At 43.1% G+C, this 21,966-nt stretch overlaps 1 protein-coding gene across 3 annotated transcripts in view; it reads left to right on the top strand.

Moving 5' to 3' along the window:
- Window positions 1-21,966, top strand: part of LOC126278987 (excitatory amino acid transporter) — a 355,583-nt gene that overhangs the window by 307,843 nt on the left and 25,774 nt on the right. For all 3 annotated transcript variants that reach the window (XM_049979292.1, XM_049979293.1, XM_049979291.1), the window contains 3 exons: window positions 4,039-4,081; window positions 5,135-5,322; window positions 20,180-20,326. In XM_049979292.1, the coding sequence (XP_049835249.1) occupies window positions 4,039-4,081; window positions 5,135-5,322; window positions 20,180-20,326 (378 nt within the window). The remainder of the gene's footprint in view (window positions 1-4,038; window positions 4,082-5,134; window positions 5,323-20,179; window positions 20,327-21,966) is intronic.

The following is a 21,966-nucleotide window of genomic DNA, read 5'->3' as shown; positions in this document are numbered from 1 at the left end:
CTAGTAGGCTTCTAACAACACAGTGTTACAGAGATACTTCAGGAACTAAAATGAGAATCCCTGGATGAAAGGTAACATTCCTTTTGAGAAATGCTATTGAGAAAATTTAGAGATGTGGCATATGAAGCTGACTGCAGAACAATCCTACGTACACCAACATAAATTTTGTGTAAGGACCATGAAGATAAAATATGATAAATTTGGGCTAATACAAGGGGGGGGGGGGCAGGCATGTAGATGGTCGTTTTTCCCCTCTTTCTATTTGTAGTTGGAACAGCAGGAAATAAAATGACTAGCAATGGTGGTACAAGGTACCATCCAGCATGCACCATATAGTGGCTTGAAGAGTATGGCTGTAGGTGTGGAGTAGAAGTGAGGGCATGTAACACTGTTGAATTTGATCTGTCCATCCGATCGAGACATTAAACTGGGTGGCCCACTTTGTGCTATCTCTGAGGAGTAGGCTAAACGTCAGCAGCAGATTTCACTCTCTCCCTTCCTTTTATCCACAATAACATGAACACCCCATTACACTAAAAAAAAACCTATATCACATTCATCTGCACGACACAGATACACACTTAACACATCACAACAGATCAGAGGAAGGCAACACAAACATCCTCCACTAGGACACTGCCATGAGTAGTGGTGCAAAAGATTCCATTATCTGCTCCCCTACACTCATGTCCTGAGTATGGGATTATTTATTACTACCTATAATTTGATGTGCTATAAACTAGGGACAATAACTGAGCCCTTAATTTTGTGGTTGCATCAGGGTGAAAAATTGATACCATCCAAAAGTGATAAAGCAGGAAAATCACCAGCTTGTGACCTTCTGCTCTTGCTGCCACCACACCCATTCGCTTCACATTTGCCGTCTATGCTGGAGACACCAAGACTGATTTCTGCCACAGCCTCAACACCACATTGATTGAGATCATTAGAATTTTTCAGTCTTTGTATGAAGTCTATGTTTATTACTAAAAATCATAGCAATAGAAAACCAAAGATCATTTATTTCGTAATCCAGTTATTTTAAGCAGTTTTAACAGTCATATTCAACTGGAGATGATCAGGACTGACATAATCAAAAGCCAATTGTTTCAGTGATAACTACCACCCCTTGCCTCCACTCACTTGTCTACGATGTGTAAAACACATAGCTTGTTGCTCTTATAGACTCTTGCATCATGTTTGTCATAATCTTTGCCTTGCTTGGCACCCTATCTTCCCCTTTCTCAAATCTTGTCCAGTACAAACACAATTAATTAATCTTCCTTCTCATCCCATCCACTGAGTTTCCCACAACTTGGGGTTCTGGAAAAATTTTTCATAACTCTCCCCATTCCCTAAACCTTGCCAGCCCTATTCCTTAATCTCTCTCCCTTTATCTTCATCCCTTTTTCTCTTCATCCCTCTTCCTTCCTCTTTTATCCCTCTTCCTTTTTCTTGAACCCTTCTACCAGGAGGAGGAGCCACTGGCTCTGAAAGCTTGTGCCTTTCCATATTTCTTGTGTGCTTTCTCCTGACACTTCTTTGTGGTTAGATCTTTTATCTACCTGAATTATATGATACAAATAATAACTACAGACACAGTTGCAACAATCAATGAAGAAGCAAAAAATTGGAAATTGTACAGTACAGAGGGTCACGAATACAATACATTTGGATTTTCTAACCAAACAACAAGAAACTTGTTGAATAAGGAAAATGAGCTGCTCTTATTAACACAGAACTTAAAAATATAAAGTTATCTCTACAGATGTATTACTCATAAAAGAACATCATTTGGAAGTTTCAAAAATTGTTTAACATCATATCTACATGGGATACAAATTTGCAGGCATAACATGAAGAAAAGAAGAGAACTTGTAGATATAAAAAATGGAACTACGTCACCAGTCATAGACTGCATTGAGTAATACAATGAATGGCTCTTTTTGTGCTATTTCTTGGTAATGGGCTTAGATATGTTTTAAACTTCATTACACAATTACAGGGTCTACTAAAAGAGTTAATTGAAATAACTCGTAAGTGGTTGTATGTGGAGATTTTGATACAGATTTTTACTCAGATAGTTCCAATTGAGGTTGCTTGGTTACGGATGTCCAGCTTTGGTTCTGATCCCACAGTAGCACTCTAAATGAGAATAGAACACCCAGTGTAATACCAACTGATAATTAATATCTAAATTCAACTATTTTTCATGAAACAGAAGTTATCCCTATAATAAAGGGTTTATCTGACCCTGCTGGCCCAATTGCTGCAATGAAACTTTCCCATTGATCAGATTTACCTAAAAAAAGAGAGAATCTCACAGAATGGTAAGATCTAACTCAGTTACTATTTTTATTAATTTGTCATAAACTGTCTTGCCTTAAAGTCTAAAGACACAGTTAGTTGTTTTTACTTAATCACTAGGCTTTTAACAAATGTACCATCCTAGTGGAAAACAATAAGAAAGATAAAATGTCTGATGTCCTTCATATTTATGAGAAATTGGAGCTAATATCTCCTATACTCATCTGCTAAAACATTTATGAACATTTGGTAGAGAGTAATTTCAAACCTGGGGATATAGAGATCTGTACGTCAGTGTATTTTACTTATTTTTTATGTATGTATGTTGTAAGGTGACACCTCTTTGTTAGATTCATTGTATGCAAAATTTCTGGAACATGATATGATATGTGCAAATTTAAAGGAGGAATTTTGTCAACAACGATTTTATTTCACAAGAGAAACCATCAAACATTTTGTGGCCCTTGCCTATGGAATAGGGACACAACGTTTGCTCCATTAATAGCCACAGCCATGGCTTACACTGAGTTACAGGATAACAGTACATTTATCATTAAATGAATTATGTAGAAGACGTCAGACGATCAACTGGTAAGTAAATGCAAAAAGAATTTATTGCAAGAATATAGGGCTATATTTACAACTTACTTTCTTCATTACACACAGTTAATACTATATTCATTTGAAAAGTCACATAAAACTGTAGGATGGAGATGGTATTGAGAAAATCAAGTACTTCAAAATAATTTTTTGCCCAAGGAAGGAAGGGCAGGATTTAACATTCCATGGTCATTGCATATGGAAACCAGTTTGGACAAGGTTCAAATGGCTCTGAGCACTATGGGACTTACCATCTGAGGCCATCAGTCCCCTAGAACTTACAACTACTTTAACCTAATTAACCTAAGGACATCACACACATCCATGCCCAAGGCAGGATTCGAACCTGCAACCATAGCAGTAGCGTGGTTCCAGACTGAAGTGCCTAGAACCACTCGGCCATTGGACAAGGATGGTACAGATAATTGGTTGCGGCCATCTTGAAGGAACCGTACTGGCATTTGGTGAAGTAATTTATGAAAACAGAGAAAAAACTTGAATCTACTTAGAAGGGCACAAATTTAAAGTTCACTTCAATTGATACTAGTTGACATTATTTCCTGTTTAAGTGCACCCACCATTTGGTGTTGTCATTCCTGTGCTACCTCAACCAAGTAGAATCAGTATTTGAGATCATTTCCTGTAGCTACACTAATTTGAAAAAGTCCACATTATGTAAACAAATAAACAAATGTTAAATGAGGTAATGAATTATGCTGTTTGCATAATTTTAACCCTTTATTTTTTCATAAAACCTGTATGAGCCCACCTCCATGCAGTCTGTGCTCTACTGCTTTGCTATTTGCATAGTCTGAAGGAGGGGAGGAGAAAATATGAGAAATGATGCTCTGCCTCCAATATGTAGCAGTACCAATGAGGGAATGACATGCCAAGATAACACGCACCTAAATGTTGGACAATGAATGAAGTAATTACACTCATGCTTAATGAAGTAATTACACTCATAATGCTGTACACTGCTTCATAATAAACATAACTTGCAATAAAAAGCTAAAGTTAAAATCAGAAAGGCAATCCTCCCTCATTCACTTGTCACAGTAATATCTTCTTAAAGTTTCATAGAGAAAATATAATATGTCTATTTTAAAGTAAAGTCTTGTTTTTACGCAGAAACGTCTTCCCAGACAACTTGTTCCAAGCAGCTTTCCAACAGGTAAGGATATGCTTATTTCTAATATGATATTCCACCTCCATAATATGATGATTATTTGCAACTATTATCTTGTGCTCAGTTACAGAATCTAGCTTAAATTATATTCATGGTAGATATGAAAAATGGATAAGAAAATGAGTAATTGAAACTACTGTAATGTTAAAGGCTATGCAGAAGTTGAAGTTATCCAAAATAAAGAGGTGGTGGTTTTGAATACTGAAAATTTTTCTATACATTCTTCATACTATAATAAAAATGATTTGTATGACTCTTCTGAATTTGTATGTAAACTACCTTTAATAACACACATATATATATATATATAAAACAAAGATGCTGTGACTTACAAAATGGGAAGGCACTGGTAGATAGGCAATAAAAAACACACACACAAATTTCAAGCTTTCGCAACCCAAGGTTGCTTAATCAGGAAAGAGGGAAGGAGAGGGAGAGACGAAAGGATGTGGGTTTTAAGGGAGAGTGTAAGGAGTCATTCCAATCCCGGGAGTGGAAAGACTTACCTTACGGGGAAAAAAGGACAGGTACATTATCTGTCATTCAACATCATCTTTGCCTCTGTATTTCTGCCTCGACTGACATCTCTGCGCAACCTCTTGTGTGTGTGTGTGTGTGTGTGTGTGTGTGTGTGTGTGTGTGTGTGTGTGTGTGTGTGTATACCTGTCCTTTTTCCCCCTAAGGTAAGTCTTTCCACTCCCGGGATTGGAATGACTCCTTACCCTCTCCCTTAAAACCCACATCCTTTCGTCTTTCCCCCTCCTTCCCTCTTTCCTGATGAAGCAACCTTGGGTTGCGAAAGCTTGAAATTTGTGTGTGTGTTTGTGTGTTTTTTATTGTGTCTATCTACCAGCACTTTCCCGTTTGCTCAGTCACAGCATCTTTGTTTTTATATGTATTTTTCCCATGTGGAATTTTTCCCTCTATTATATTCCTACCTTTAATAACAATAGATAGAAAAAATGTAATTAGAATGTCATACTATTTTCATCAAAACATTTTTGGTATTTTATTTGGTTCGTGTGGGATGTTTTGTAGGCTCATACAGTGTACACACCCAAGATTAGTGCTCCACCTTATAATGGGTCAATAAATGGTACGGGAGCTGTGCTGATGGCTTCAGCAGCTGCTGCAGGAGCAGATACTGCAGGAGGAGGTAGTGGAGAAGAGGCACTTGAGGAGACAGTTGTAACACACACAGAGTTGGTGAGGACTATAAAGTATAGGTAAGCTAAGAATCACTATTTTAAAATACAGCATCTTTTTGTACAATATGCATATCAAAAAATTTACTCCATTGTGGTGAGAGATGTAATGATGATGGTAACAAACATAAGTGGTGGGGATGTAGAATGAGCCATTGGCGATATTAATGCTCATGTTAGTTACGTTGGGCTGTTTGGAGACAGTGTTGTTATTCTAATCATCATGCAACACGTAATCAATCAGTTGCATTTTGAGTATGCAGGAGTCAACATACCTCTGTTATGCAATATATAATAACTAATTTTCTCACTAGTAAAGAAATGAAACCTTGTGACTTTTGGCAGGATTCTGTGGGAAATTCACACAATATACACTGCATGGAATTAAAATGTTTTTATAGGCACCACTCCAAACATGGCTTATTCCTGTGGTATCATTTCTTAATGCAACCCTCCATTTCCTGTCATCAAGACAACGCTCAAACCAAACAAAGGGGAAGTATTTAACACCACATCATTTTAGTAGGCCTGTGGTGCACATAATTGAAGGCTTTGGGAAGCAAGGTAATTTTTCTTGTCCAGTTCTGATAAAACAGTTTGTGAATCATGTATTTGTTTTGGTGAGTGTTTATACTCAGAAATGTGCTGCAACATTGTTGTAAACTTTCATAAACATTTTTGAAAATATAGGAAGTAAGGAGATGGAGCTAATTCAATCACTTGCTAATCTCTACATTAATAAATGCTTATTACTATCACATACTTCAGTCATTTAAGAAATATATGTTGACTGATTGATTGGCTACAAACAGAACTGAAGGTAGGTGCTACCAAGTCAGCACAAGATTTTAATATTTCGGTTGATATACCATCATAGCCCAAATACATACTGCTTTTAGTGACCTAGTTAGTGACCTCCTCCAGCTCTGACTAGACAACTCGTACGTTGTAGTGGTAATAAATTATACATGCAAACCTTCCTCACCAATCACTGTATCTACTAGTGAAAATCTTATCCATATCCCTGCAGCAGTTCCTGAGATTAACCTTTACTTACATATGGACAGAAAAAAATAGGTATGGAACAATTATTTGGTAATATGTATAGATAATTTTTGTGTTCTCTCTCTCTGTCTCTATTTTACCATAAAGACTGATGCATATGAACACTGCATGAAGTACAAAGGCAGACTGGGTTAAACATGGCAGCTCATCAGAGCAGTTAATATTCCAAAGATTGTAATTTGTGTGGTCGATGTGACCTATCATCGATGCCACCCCCCCCCCCCCCCCCTTCTCTGCCCCACAGTATGGAGTACAGCCTATGAGACCTGATTTGGGGGGGGGGGGGGGGGGGGGGGTTTCATGTGGTAAGCGTGCAAAGTTGCAGAGGGCGGCTGCCGGTGCAAACGTAATCTGAAAACCAGTGGGAGGAGGAGGGGGGGGGGGGGGAGGGAGGGAGAGGGAGAGGGAGAGGGGATGATGCATCAGCCAACTCAGGAGTAGCAGTATGGGAGAGGAGGTGGTGTATGAGCGTGCCTTCCCCGAATGCAGATTGAGGCATCCAAAGAAATTAAAGCTCGAACACATGGCGGGTCGCACTCTTGTGGGAGGGACAAGCAGTGCACTACCTTGATGTTGAGTTCCGTAGTGGGGTCAGATCTGTGCTGTTGGTGAGCAGTACAAGCTCATGATTATCTAATACCATAATCAACACGTTATCGATGCGGTCAGTTGGTAAGTTGCAGCACAAAACGAAGGACGTGGCGTCTGTGTCTCTAGTACCAGAAATGTCTTCAAAACCTGTGAATGGGGATGATGATAATGATGATATGTCTGAGGAACCCACGAACTGCAGTGGTGAATTGTTGGATGGAGAAAACCCAACCGTAGGTATAACTGACTCGTTTGCGGGTTCGTCAAAAGAACATGGGCTTGGGCAGTCCAACTGGGATGGCAGAGGGGTGTCGGAGTCAACAAAGGCAGGCTTGAGTCTCTATAGCGAAATGGTTTGCAGCCAATCTTTTATCATAATGTAGAAACATCGTCTCGCCCCTCCGGAGTACATTCGAAAGGGCCAAGGTAAAGGGGGTTGTAAGGGTTGTCTGACAGAGTCGTCCCTGAGCATGACATGTGAGCAAGAACTGAGTGCAGTTGGCATGTAAGTGTCAGGTGGGGAATGGCTGACAGGTGGGTGTAGCCAGGTGTTTCTAAAGTCTGCATGCATCCTTCCAATAAAGTCTGGTAAGGAGGGGGATCCCTGGGGTCTTAGGGGAGAATTAGTTCCCCATGTAAAACCAGGTTTTTGCCAAAAACGAATTCGGAAATCATCCCATGTAAATCTGGTTTAAATGTAGAACATAGGCCCAACAACATCCAAGGAAGTGCCTCGGACCAGAGACAGTCATGGCACCTGAGTGCAGTTTTAAGGGTGCAGTGCCATCATTCCACCAACCCGTTGCTTTGCGGGTGATAGGCTGTCATATGGACCTTTTTAATACTGCAAAGATTACAGAGAATCATAAAAAGTGCATATTTGAACTGTCAACCCTGGTCAGTTGTGATGGTGGATGAACAGCCGAACCTAGTGATCCAAGAAGAAATGAATCCTTTGGCCACAGTTTCTGCTGTGATGTTGGGCATGGGGACGGTTTCCAACCAACAAGACATTCAGTCTATTGTGGACAGGATATACCTGTGGTCCTCTGGTGGAGGCAGGGGATCGACAAGGTCAATATACATGTGACTGAAACATCCCTTAGGGATGACAAACTTGCCGAGTGGTGGAGAGGTGTGACGTCCTATTTTGTTTCATTGACAGGAAATGCAGCTGAATGCCCATGTTTGAGAGTCCCGTTTCACATCTTGCCACACAAAACTCTCAGTGACGAGGTGAGTGGTGGCTCAGATGCCGGGGTGGGCGAGATTATGAAAGGCGTCGAAAACCTGTCAGTGCAGCATGGGTGGGAGCAAAGGCTGCAGAATGCCTGTAGAAGAGTTGCACCACACTTTGTCCAAAATGTCAGGGAACTTAGCCTCAGTAAGCATGAGCAAAGACTGCACGTCCATGAGCAGAACCAGAGTGTCCTTGTCCAAAGCCTTAAAGTTGCAAGGTCAGATAAATCAATGATACTTGAAACGGCATTGATCCACGAGAGGAAATCAGTGGGGATGTTCTCCGTGTCTTTGATGTAGCGTATGTCCATAGTAAATTGAGAGACCAGGTCAAAGTGGTGGGAACACCAGGGGGTGGGGTGGGGAGGGAGTATCCTCTGGCAGGTTGAAGAAGGTGTCCACCAGCGGTTTGTGATCAGTAAGAATGAAGAAAGGATGACGACCCTCGATGCCAGTGCGGAAATGTTTGATGGCCTTGTACATCACCAGAAGCGCTCTATCAAAAGTGGAATATTTATTCTGTGCTGTAGACTGTTTTTTTGAGAAGAAATGAAGTGATGAAACTGTATCACCTTTGCTCTGTTGTAATACTGCCCCGACCGCGATGTCACTGGCGTCCGTAGTGATGAACAAATCAGCAGATGGATCAGGGTGGGCGAGTATGACTGCGTGAGCTAAAGCTGTTTTAAGAGCCCTTAAAGCCTCTGGCATGGGTTCAGTCCAACAGACTGGTTTAATGCATGGAGAGCGAGTCCGTCAGGTGGGCCTGCATGGCAGCGGCAGAAGGTAGATGTTGGCAGTAGTAAATTATAGGACCTAGGAAACTTATGAGTTCTTTGTATGTAGCTGGGGGTGGCAATGAGATGATAGCCTGCACATGGGATTTGGGAGGCTGTATTCCGTCTGCGGAGACAGTGAAACCGAGAAATGTCACAGAAGACTGACGCAATTGGAATTTTTCTTTGTTGACCTCGACACCGTTGGATGCCAAAGTGTGGAGGACCTGGAATAAATGATCTTCATGATCTTCAGTCAATTTGCTGTAAATGAGTATGTCATCCAGATATGCGAAGCAGAACTCAAATCGTCGTAAGATTGAGTCAATGAAATGTTGCCACAATTGTGCCGCATTTTTTAAACCGATTAGCATGAAGTTGTACTACAACAAACTGAGTGGCGTGATGATCGCATTCTTTGGAATTTCTTCCGGCACTACGGGAATCTGGTGACACACACGTTTGCAGTCAATCACAATGAAGATTGTGGCGCCCGATAACATATGAGTGAAATCGTTTATGTTTGGCATGGGGTAATTGTTCATGACAGTGCGAGCATATAAAGGTCTGTAATCACCACACATTCAAAGAGAAGCATCGTGTTTGGTGACAAGGAGAATTGGTGAAGACCAATTGCTGTCCAATGGCTACAGAATGCCTGCCTCCAGAAGTTTAATCTGATGCCATGCTGCGCACAACTTAATGGGATTGAGGCGTCTAACCTTGTGTCTAATAGGAGGGTCAGCAGTGGTAATTATCTTATGTGTCGTTCCATCAGTGATGAAAGAGACTGAGAACTGCACACAAGGCTGAGTAATGTACTGATGTGGAGTTTTGGAATGAGTGGGGGTGATGGGGCATAGCTGTTAGCACAAGTGGGAAAAGGCAGCACGAAAGTCACATGCCCATTACGCGAGCACGGTGTGCACTTGTGTGTAGAGGTTGGCTGCGCACGCAGCACAGAGCAGAGTGGGGCGTGCAGCGACTGTCTGTTGTTAACTTTGCCTTGGGTAACTGGCACAGGTGAGAGAGGCACTGGCGTCGCACGAGGGATAGCGATGACCGCCAAGTTGCTTGGATGGCACACAGGAGAGGGGGAATGTCTATCAACAAGCGAGGTGGCTGCCTGCGTAGTGGGTGTGGTCATGCTGTGCAAGTGACTGTTATTAGAGACACTTTTTGAAACACAAGGCACTGCACATAGTGGGTGCTTGGGCACTGCAGAGGTCACTGAACGTGAATCGTCACATGCAGTGAATGTTTTTGAACTAACCTGATGAGTGTTCGAACTAATGCTTGGTGATGAAGTTCGATCCAGTGAAGGAACTGTGGACTGAAGTTTCAACAGCGAGGTGAGGGCTGAAGCGAGCTCGTTGTAAGTGAGAGCAATGCATTGTTTCAACTCATCATTCTCCCGGTGGAGGCACACTGCTGAGTCGTATTCTGAAAGTAGGTTAGTGACGCAGGTCACAATCTTGCCCATGAGGGTGGAACACTCGAGAATTAAATCCCACGTTGTGACGGAAACTGAATGAGGAGAATGGAATCTGATTGTTAGATGAGTAGTGTAACACTGAACACTGGACTACATTGGGGGAAAGCTTGTAACGGTACAAAAAATCCATACCGAGAATAGGTTCATCAATGTCGGCGATGTAGAAGGTCCACGGGAAATGCAGAGAAGGGGATATGTGCACCATCACTTTCACAGAACCAACATTTTGTAATGTCGATATGTTGACAGCTCGTAGGAGTGACTTCATCGGTGACAAGTCGGTAGGAGCCAACAATCAAGGTATGTCAGACACGCCAGCGCCAGTGTCAACTAGGCTTGGCCGAGGGGATGAGTGGACGGAGTGCAATGTTAGGGGACTCCTGTGAAGTTCCTCGCAGGACTCGGCATCACTTTGTTCCTGCAGTCGGCATTTGGGTGTTGGCAAGGTAACCTGCACTTCCTGGTCTCGGCCCCAAAAATCTTGTGGTACCAACAGTACGGATGAGCCATATGTGGTGGTGGCAGTGACTATGATAGCGGGGGAGGCTTGTCCTCGTTGATCTGTTCTGGGACATAAACAGAATGTATGGAGCATGGGCGAGTCTTGAGTGCTTGGAAAGATGATAGAGTGAATGAGTACTGCCTGGCAGTGTAGAAGACGTGGAAGCGGAATGGGCCCTGCCTCTGCCCTTGCCTGTGGACAGTTGGTAAACAGGAGGTGTAGAGTCACACAGCGATGGGGGTGAGCTGGGTGTTTCTGGCGCAGGAGCACATACAACTGATGTACGATGCATAGGCGAGAACCAATAGACTCGAAAGAGTGCTGCAGTAGGTGTGTCTGTAGGTCGGTAGGTAGCTTGGCAGACCATACTGCCCACAGGGTGACGTCTGGCATAATGTGTTCACTCACGGGTAACCTGAGGGGCACCAAAGTTGTGATGGAGTGCAGTCCCCCAGGTGCTCCTCATAAAGAATCTTGATTATCAGTTCCTGTGGCACGCAGGCAAGTTGGTCCAATATCATTTTCTTGACAAACTTGTACTTCGGTGGCAGCGGAGGCGAAAGTAGGAGATCACAAATTAAATCCAAGTGGTCGTGAAGGTGTGTGACCAAAGATAGGAACTTGGAGTTGTCATCAGTCACTTGATGCAGCTCAAAGAGGTGCTCCAGCAGTGTGAACCATGAAACTGGATTTTCGTCATATAGGGGAGATAGCTTGGGTAGGCGGCCTGGAGGTGGAGACGAAGGTGGCTTGCGCATGTCTTTGAAGGCCTGCGCTCCCGCTGCACAAGAGTTCATGCTGGGATCCGGCATCACCGGAGCGGAAATGTTACTAGCACACACATTCCAAACAATGGCTAGTTCTAATGTCTCTGAAGGTGCATGAAAACACAACGCGGCAGGCACACTCGGTAACGTGAGAGCAAACGGGCAAGTGGCGCGTAATGAGGGCCCGTAAACTGGACCAGAAAATGTAGGAATAACACTGACATTGTCCAACTTGGAAAAGACGTGGAAGCCCAGCACGGCACATGCAGATGGTAGTGCGGAAGGAGCGTGTCGTGTGGTTGTATGGTCGGAATCAAGGTCGCCCGGCTGGGTGGGGGGTGGGAGGGGGGGGGGGGGGGGGCTGGCCTGGAGCTTGAAGTGGCAACAATAAGAGTTTTCTGTGCACACTTGCCACACACCCATCCTGGTAGGACCATAAAACACTGGTGAAACCTGTTGGCAGTTGCACTGTCATAGTACAATGTTGCTGGGTGAAGAGGCTATGTTGGGTGCACTCGTACCCACGTGGTTGCGAAAATGGGCCACTGATCCAGTGGTTCGTTGTGGTGGACTGGATGCATAAAAATGTCTGTTACTGATTTGTGAGGAAGGCAAGGCTGGTGCAGCTTGGTAATAGTTGACTGCATGTGCGTTTTGCACAAATTGTGGCATTGCACACGCACTACTGTAACTGATGTCGTGGCATGTAGAGAATCAAAGTAAGTGTGCGAATTTCGGTCCCTTTCAACTACTTATAAGTGATCTATTGTCACACTATTTAGTAGATTGTCCACTTCAGTTTTCACTTGCTGTTGTGCGTAATCCGGCTAAACAAAGCTGAGGTAACTGCATAACACTCAGTCGCTGTGGAGTTGATAAAGTGGAGGTTATCCTCATCGAAGATCATAGATCACTGTCCATTAGCTGCGAAATAACCAATGGCAGAAGGTCGTGTTGGCCTGGTTGTAAGAGCTGGTCCTCAAAATCTTCATAAAGAATGTTCAGTTATGTAGCCATGGTGTTGGATGTGAAACCTGTTGATCCTATGTGACCATCACAGAAGATGTATAACTTTTTGTCTGAGGTCATTAATATGGGATCCTGGCTACGGATTCTAATAAAAGTAATAAACAGTTCCCAAGTTTTCTATATACATGTATATTTTACCATAAAGACTCGGCAGAAGGTCATGTTGGCCTGGTTGTAAGAGCTGGACCTCAAAATCATCATAAAGAATGTTCAGATATGTAGCCATGGTGTCAGACGTATCTCTGCCTATGTAAATCAACACCTTCAACCCATTACATGCAGTCTCCCATCCCTGGAATCCTTACCCAGTCTGTTACCCCCAGAAACCATCCTTGTAACCATTGATGCCACTTCCCTATACACAAATATCCCGCACGTCCAGGGCCTCGCTGCAATGGAGCACTTCCTTTCACGCCGATCACCTGCCACCCTACCTAAAACCTCTTTCCTCATCCTGACCCACAACTTCTTCACTTTTGAAGCCCAGACATACCAACAATTAAAGGGAACAGCCATGGGTACCAGGATGGCCCCCTCTTATGCCAACCTATTTATGGGTCACTTAGGGGAAGCCTTCTTGGTTACCCAAGCCTGCCAACCCAAAGTTTGGTACAGATTTATTGATCAGGACTCACAGTGAAGAACAACTCCAGAATTTCCTCTCCAACCTCAACTCCTTTGGTTCCATCAGATTCACCTGGTCCTACTGCATATCCCATGCCACTTTCCTTGACGTTGACCTCCATCTGTCCAATGGCCAGCTTCACACATCCATCCACATCAAACCCACCAACAAGCAACAGTACCTCCATTATGACAGCTGCCACCCATTCCATATCAAACGGTCGCTTCCCTACAGCCTAGTCCTTCGTGGCAAACAAATCTGCTCCAGTGCTGAATCCCTGAACCATTACACCAACAACCTGAAAACAGCTTTCGCATCCCGCAACTACCCTCCTGACCTGGTACAGAAGCAAATAACCAGAGCCACTTCCTCATCCCCTCAAACCCAGAACCTCTCACAGAAGAACCCCAAAAGTGCCCCACTTGTGACAGAATACTTCCCGGGACTGGATCAGACTCTGAATGTGGCTCTCCAACAGGGATACAACTTCCTAAAACCCTGCCCCGAAATGAGATCCATCCTTCATGAAATCCTCCCCACTCCACCAAGAGTGTCTTTCTGCTGTCCACCTAACCTTCGTAACCTCTTGGTACATCCCTATGAAATCCCCAAACCACCTTCCCACCCTCTGGCTCCTACCCTTGTAACCGCCCCCAGTGTAAAACCTGTCCTATGCACCCTCCCACCACCACCTGCTCCAGTCCTGTAACCCAGAAGGTGTACACGATCAAAGGCAGAGCCACGTGTGAAAGCACCCACGTGATTTACCAACTGACCTGCCTACACTGTGATGCTTTCTATGTGGGAATGACCAGCAACAAACTGTCCATTCGCATGAATGGACACAGGCAGACAGTGTTTGTTGGTTATGAGGATCACCCTGTGGCTAAACAGGCCTTGGTGCACGGCCTGCACATCTTGGCACAGTGTTACCTCGTCCAAGTTATCTGGATACTTCCCACTATCACCAACCTGTCAGAACTCCGGAGATGGGAACTTGCCCTTCAGTATATCCTCTCTTCTCGATATCCGCCAGGCCTCAGCCTCTGCTAATTTCAAGTTGCCGCCGCTCATACCTCACCTGTCTTTCAACAACTTCTTTGCCTCTGTACTTCCACCTCGACTGACATCTCTGCCCGAACTCTTTGCCTTTACAAATGTCTGCTTGTGTCTGTGTATGTGCGGATGGATATGTGTGTGTGTGCGCGCAAGTGTACACCTGTCTTTTTTCCCCCGACGGTAAGGCTTTCTGCTCCCGGGATTGGAATGACTCCTTACCCTCTCCTTTAAAGCCCACATCCTTTCGTCTTTCCCCCTCCTTCCCTTTTTCCTGAAGAAGCAACAGTTGGTTGCGAAAGCTAGAAATTTTGTGTGTTATTTTATTGTGCCTGTCTACCGGCACTTTCCTGCTTGGTAAGTCTTAGAATCTTTGATTTTAATATATTTTTACCATAAAGGCTGATACACATCAACACTGCATGAAGTACAAAGGCAGACTGAATTAATACATGGCCAGCTCATCAGAGCAGTTGATATTCCAAAGACTGTGACTTGTGAATAAGCATAACAGACAACGTAAGGTAAGTGCGCAAAATGTTGGCTTGAAACTGAAATCCACCCTTAAGATTAATACTGGGTGAACTGAGAGTTCACAAGAAATGGATTAACATTAGAATACATAAATATTTGGAGAAGCAAAATATTTGTAACCCATATGCACTGCACCTGGAGGTTTATTTGACATATATGACAGAGATCCATTTTTCATGCAAATGTTACCACATGGAATAAGAACTGAGGCTGTCAGTTCAGTCCAGAGTAAGATACACAATTATTGTTATTATTATTATTATTACACTGTACAGCTCTTTGCATCATGTTTTGACACATCCAAAGGTTTATGATACTAATGTTTAATTGATTAATTTATTTATTTATTTGTGCATCATGTTCATATACCCCACCAAGAAGGAGAACCTTGAAGGATGTTAAATACATCAAGGCATACATTAACAACCAAGCAAATCGCATAAACTTAATCTGTATATGGTATTGACTAGAAACTATAATCATAATGCTTAATGCTATTCATTCTCATGGCAACTACATTTAATCCAGTCTGCTTCCTTGAAAACAGATGTTGCCTCATCAGTTACACTAAACATCTGTTGTTTATTTCTTACTGGTAGCTTAATATTTACTTGGTTACACTGCTTTTTAGATGCACCACTGGTAATTTTGTAACCCATTTGAATTACAAAGATTTACCCTCCATCCATCTTGTTTTTCTAAAGCATGTTGTTGTTGTGGTCTTCAGTCCTGAGACTGGTTTGATGCAGCTCTCCATGCTACTCTATCCTGTGCAAGCTTCTTCATCTCCCAGTACCTACTGCAACCTACATCCTTCTGAATCTGCTTAGTGAATTCTTCTCTTGGTCTCCCTCTATGATTTTTACCCTCCACGCTGCCCTCCAATACTAAATTGGTGATCCCTTGATGCCTCAAAACAAGTCCTACCAACCGATCCCTTCTTCTGGTCAAGTTGTGCCACAAACTTCTCTTCTCCCGTATCCTATTCAATACTTCCTCATTAGTTATGTGATCTACCCATCTAATCTTCAGCATTCTTCTGTAGCACCATATTTCGAAAGCTTCGATTCTCTTCTTGTCCAAACTATTTACCGTCCGTGTTTCACTTCCATACATGGCTACACTCCATACTAATACTTTCAGAAATGACTTTCTGACCCTTAAACCTATGCTTGATGTTAACAAATTTCTCTTCTTCAGAAACGCTTTCCTTGCCATTGCCAGTCTACATTTTATATCCTCTCTACTTTGACCATCATCAGTTATTTTGCTCCCCAAATAGCCAAACTTCTTTACTACTTTAAGTGTGTCATTTCCTAATCTAATTCCCTCAGCATCACCCGACTCATTCCGACTACATTCCATTATCCTCGTTTTGCTTATATATATATATATATATATATATATATATATATATATATATATATATATATATATATATATATATATATATATATATATAAATAAAACAGAAAGAAACTTCCACATGGGAAAAATATATTAAAAATAAAGATTCCAAGACTTACCAAGCGGGAAAGCGCTGGCAGACAGGCACATGAACAAAACACACAAACACACACACAGAATTACAAGCTTTCGCAACTGGCAGTTGCTTCGTCAGGAAGGAAGGAAGGAGAGGGAAAAATGAAAGGGTGTGGGTTTTAAGGGAGAGGGTAAGGAGTCATTCCAATCCCGGGAGTGGAAAGACTTCCCTTAGGGGAAAAAAAGGGAGGAAAAGGACAGGTGTACACTCGCACACACACACACACATATCCATCCGCACATACACAGACACAAGCAGACATATTTAAAGGCAAAGAGTTAAGGGCAGAGATGTCAGTCGAGGCGGAAGTACAGAGGCAAAGAAGTTGTTGAAAGACAGGTGAGGTATGAGCGGCGGCAACTTGAAATTAGCGGAGGTTGAGGCCTGGCGGATATCGAGAAGAGAGGATATACTGAAGGGCGAGTTCCCATCTCCGGAGTTCGGATAGGTTGGTGTTGGTGGGAAGTATCCAGATAACTCGGACGGTGTAACACTGTGCCAAGATGTGCTGGCCGTGCATCAAGGCATGTTTAGCCACAGGGTGATCCTCATTACCAACAAACACTGTCTGCCTGTGTCCATTCATGCGAATGGACAGTTTGTTGCTGGTCATTCCCACATAGAAAGCATCACAGTGCAGGCAGGTCAGTTGGTAAATCACGTGGGTGCTTTCACATGTGGCTCTCCCTTTGATTGTGTACACCTTCCGGGTTACAGGACTGGAGTAGGTGGTGGTGGGAGGGTGCATAGGACAGGTTTTACACCGGGGGCGGTTGCAAGGGTAGGAGCCAGAGGGTAGGGGAGGTGGTTTGGGGATTTCATAGGGATGAACCAAGAGGTTACGAAGGTTAGGTGGACGGCGGAAAGACACTCATGAAATCCTCCCCACTCCACCAAGAGTGTCTTTCCGCCGTCCACCTAACCTTCGTAACCTCTTGGTTCATCCCTATGAAATCCCCAAACCACCTCCCCTACCCTCTGGCTCCTACCCTTGCAACCGCCCCCGGTGTAAAACCTGTCCTATGCACCCTCCCACCACCACCTACTCCAGTCCTGTAACCCGGAAGGTGTACACAATCAAAGGGAGAGCCACATGTGAAAGCACCCACGTGATTTACCAACTGACCTGCCTGCACTGTGATGCTTTCTATGTGGGAATGACCAGCAACAAACTGTCCATTCGCATGAATGGACACAGGCAGACAGTGTTTGTTGGTAATGAGGATCACCCTGTGGCTAAACATGCCTTGATGCACGGCCAGCACATCTTGGCACAGTGTTACACCGTCCGAGTTATCTGGATACTTCCCACCAACACCAACCTATCCGAACTCCGGAGATGGGAACTCGCCCTTCAGTATATCCTCTCTTCTCGATATCCGCCAGGCCTCAACCTCCGCTAATTTCAAGTTGCCGCCGCTCATACCTCACCTGTCTTTCAACAACTTCTTTGCCTCTGTACTTCCGCCTCGACTGACATCTCTGCCCTTAACTCTTTGCCTTTAAATATGTCTGCTTGTGTCTGTGTATGTGCGGATGGATATGTGTGTGTGTGTGTGCGAGTGTACACCTGTCCTTTTCCTCCCTTTTTTTCCCCTAAGGGAAGTCTTTCCGCTCCCGGGATTGGAATGACTCCTTACCCTCTCCCTTAAAACCCACACCCTTTCATTTTTCCCTCTCCTTCCTTCCTTCCTGACGAAGCAACTGCCAGTTGCGAAAGCTTGTAATTCTGTGTGTGTGTTTGTGTGTTTTGTTCATGTGCCTGTCTGCCAGCGCTTTCCCGCTTGGTAAGTCTTGGAATCTTTATTTTTAATATATATATATATATATATATATATATAACAGAAAGAAACTTCCACATGGGAAAAATATATTAAAAACAAAGATTCCAAGACTTACCAAGCGGGAAAGCACCGGCAGACAGGCACATGAACAAAACACACAAACACACACATAGAATTACGAGCTTTCGCAACTGGCAGTTGCTTCATCAGGAAAGAGGGAAGGAGAGGGAAAAATGAATGGATGTGGGTTTTAAGGGAGAGGGTAAGGAGTCATTCCAATCCCGGGAGCGGAAAGACTTCCCTTAGGGGAAAAAAAGGACAGGTGTACACACACACACACACACACACATATCCACATCAAACCCACCAACAAGCAACAGTACCTCCATTATGACAGCTGCCACCCATTCCATATCAAACGGTCGCTTCCCTACAGCCTAGTCCTTCGTGGCAAACGAATCTGCTCCAGTGCTGAATCCCTGAACCATTACACCAACAACCTGAAAACAGCTTTCGCATCCCGCAACTACCCTCCTGACCTGGTACAGAAGCAAATAACCAGAGCCACTTCCTCATCCCCTCAAACCCAGAACCTCTCACAGAAGAACCCCAAAAGTGCCCCACTTGTGACAGAATACTTCCCGGGACTGGATCAGACTCTGAATGTGGCTCTCCAACAGGGATACAACTTCCTAAAATCCTGCCCCAAAATGAGATCCATCCTTCATGAAATCCTCCCCACTCCACCAAGAGTGTCTTTCCGCCGTCCACCTAACCGTCGTAACCTCTTGGTTCATCCCTATGAAATCCCCAAACCACCTCCCCTACCCTCTGGCTCCTACCCTTGCAACCGCCCCCGGTGTAAAACCTGTCCTATGCACCCTCCCACCACCACCTACTCCAGTCCTGTAACCCGGAAGGTGTACACGATCAAAGGGAGAGCCACATCTGAAAGCACCCACATGATTTACCAACTGACCTGCCTGCACTGTGATGCTTTCTATGTGGGAATGACCAGCAACAAACTGTCCATTCGCATGAATGGACACAGGTAGACAGTGTTTGTTGGTAATGAGGATCACCCTGTGGCTAAACATGCCTTGATGCACGGCCAGCACATCTTGGCACAGTGTTACACCGTCCAAGTTATCTGGACACTTCCCACCAACACCAACCTATCCGAACTCCGAAGATGGGAACTCGCCCTTCAGTATATCCTCTCTTCTCGATATCCGCCAGGCCTCAACCTCCGCTAATTTCAAGTTGCCGCCGCTCATACCTCACCTGTCTTTCAACAACTTCTTTGCCTCTGTACTTCCGCCTCGACTGGCATCTCTGCCCTTACTCTTTGCCTTTAAATATGTCTGCTTGTGTCTGTGTATGTGCGGACAGATATGTGTGTGTGTGTGTGTGTGTGTGTGTGTGTGTGTGTGTGTGTGTGTGTGTGCGCGCGCGAGTGTACACCTGTCCTTTTTTTCCCCTAAGGGAAGTCTTTCCGCTCCCGGGATTCTGAGCCGAACTCACAACCTGTCCTCACAGCTCTACTTCTGCCAATACCTCACCTTATTATCTATGTAGTTGCAAACTGCAATTTCTCTACAAGAACCATTTCAGTATCAAAATTCATGAGTATGTGTAGTTGTATTTGCAAGGTAAGGTACGGTGCACCTTACTTATACATCCCTAATAAAAAGGAAACAAGGAACAGAGATTCTACAAATTGCATTGCAAATAAATGAATAATTGGTAGTCACAACTGTCAGCGAGACCATTTATGTAGATGCAGCACAAGGCTTGATCCAAGTAAAGTACACAAGACTGTACAAAAATTACTATATTTTGCTATATAAAATTATTTATCTTTCTTTCCAGGGAGGGCACAAATACTCTTGGAGTTATATTCTTCTGCCTCGTATTTGGTACAGTCCTTGGAACAATGGGGCGCAAAGCTGAAGTTGTGATTGAATTCTTTACTACTGTTGATGAAGTTATTATGAGAATTGTCACTGGAATAATGTGGTAAGTGCTGTATGGTTTGTTAGTCTTACAGAAATAACTAATTAATTAAAAAGAAAACATTGTGAACAATGATTGGAACATTCTACCAGCCATTCAATTCGTTGATTATAGAAATGTGCTCTTTTTTCATGGAGAAATTCAAGAACTGCTCTGTGAAAACCCTCATCATTGGAAAATATCTTCCCCCAAGCCCTACTTAATATGGTTAAAAGATCTGTTATCATTACTACAGCAGAACCAAGTCTGCAGAAATCCAGAACATGTATTCTACTCTGATAATGTAACACTCTTGTTGTGCAATGATCTTAGCAAGGGACAACATGTGTGACATACTATCTGAAATTACTACATTTTTATATTATTCATCACAGTGTTCTACAGAATCCACCCTAAAGGAACTTTTACAAATGAAGAACACCCAAGAAACACAGTAACAAGAGTGCAGGGTTTACAAACAATCTCTTTATGCTACACCAAAAGTTACTATCTACTATCAGCTTCAGCACGGAGCAGGAAATCTTCAACCACTTACACAGTAATGTGAAAAGCTGCTACTTTGGGAAAAAAGATGATTATTTGTGCTTTCTCAGTTATGTTGACAAGCTCCATTTTATCTCTGGCTAATAGCTTAATGTATATGTTTTTTAGTTAAGGAAAATAAAATTGCCTACATTTGTAATGGACGAGGCTTGTTTACAGTTCACTACAAATTGTCATATCACTTTGCAATGAATGGGGACATTTGCCTTACAGTTAATAGGAACTTTCAAAACTTAAATCTACATAATCAAACTTCCAAAAGGAGTGGGTAATTAGGTATGTCCTTACTACTCTTCAAAATTGAGAGATATTCTAAATTTATTGCTAAATGTTAAATAGGAAGCAGTTGAACAAGCACTAGAGTCGCAGTCTCCTCTCTTAACTCTCAACAAGGAGGCAAAGTCTACATGGAAATCACTTTCCTGCCTTATATTGTGATTTTATACATTAAAATGCAACTGGAACTAGTTTTTATTATCAGTAACAAAATCCATTAGAGAGTAAATGTACTGGCAAATAAATGTAAGAATCCAAAGACCCTTAAAAAGGCTACAGACAGTGGTGAAATTATGTGCCTTACACATTATTCTTAATGCTCACCTTTGCTGAAAAAAGTATTTTGTTTGTTATTTTATCCACGTTCATCTTGTGAACTCCACAGCCATATGATAGTCAGTGAATGATGCAACCACACACAAATAATTTTTTAATGTTTTATTTTACTGCCATAACTAGTTCTGGGCTACCATGCCCATCTTCAGATGGCTAGTATTTTTTCGTTACATAGGTGTTTTGGTCCCACAGTATGGAGGATGGATCATATATGCTAACATGCTTTATATAGCATATATGATCCATCCTCATTGCCTCTAAATCACCCCCTGTTAACTTTCCAGAATTTCTTACCTCCAACCTTGCCTCATCATCATTCCCATATCCCTCAACATGCAAGCTAACCTTAAATCTGCAGAAAAAAACCACAGTCCACCACCTAAAAACTGACACTGAGCTTTTAATCCTACCTGCTGACAAAGGCTCCATAACTTGTTTTGAACTGAAAGGACTACCTGTCAGGTGGACTCCAATAGATATCATATTCA

This window comes from Schistocerca gregaria, chromosome 6 (genome assembly GCF_023897955.1).
Source record: "Schistocerca gregaria isolate iqSchGreg1 chromosome 6, iqSchGreg1.2, whole genome shotgun sequence".
NCBI lineage: Eukaryota > Metazoa > Arthropoda > Insecta > Orthoptera > Acrididae > Schistocerca > Schistocerca gregaria.
Note: the sequence above shows the minus strand (reverse complement) of the source record. Positions and strands in the feature narration are given on the sequence as shown.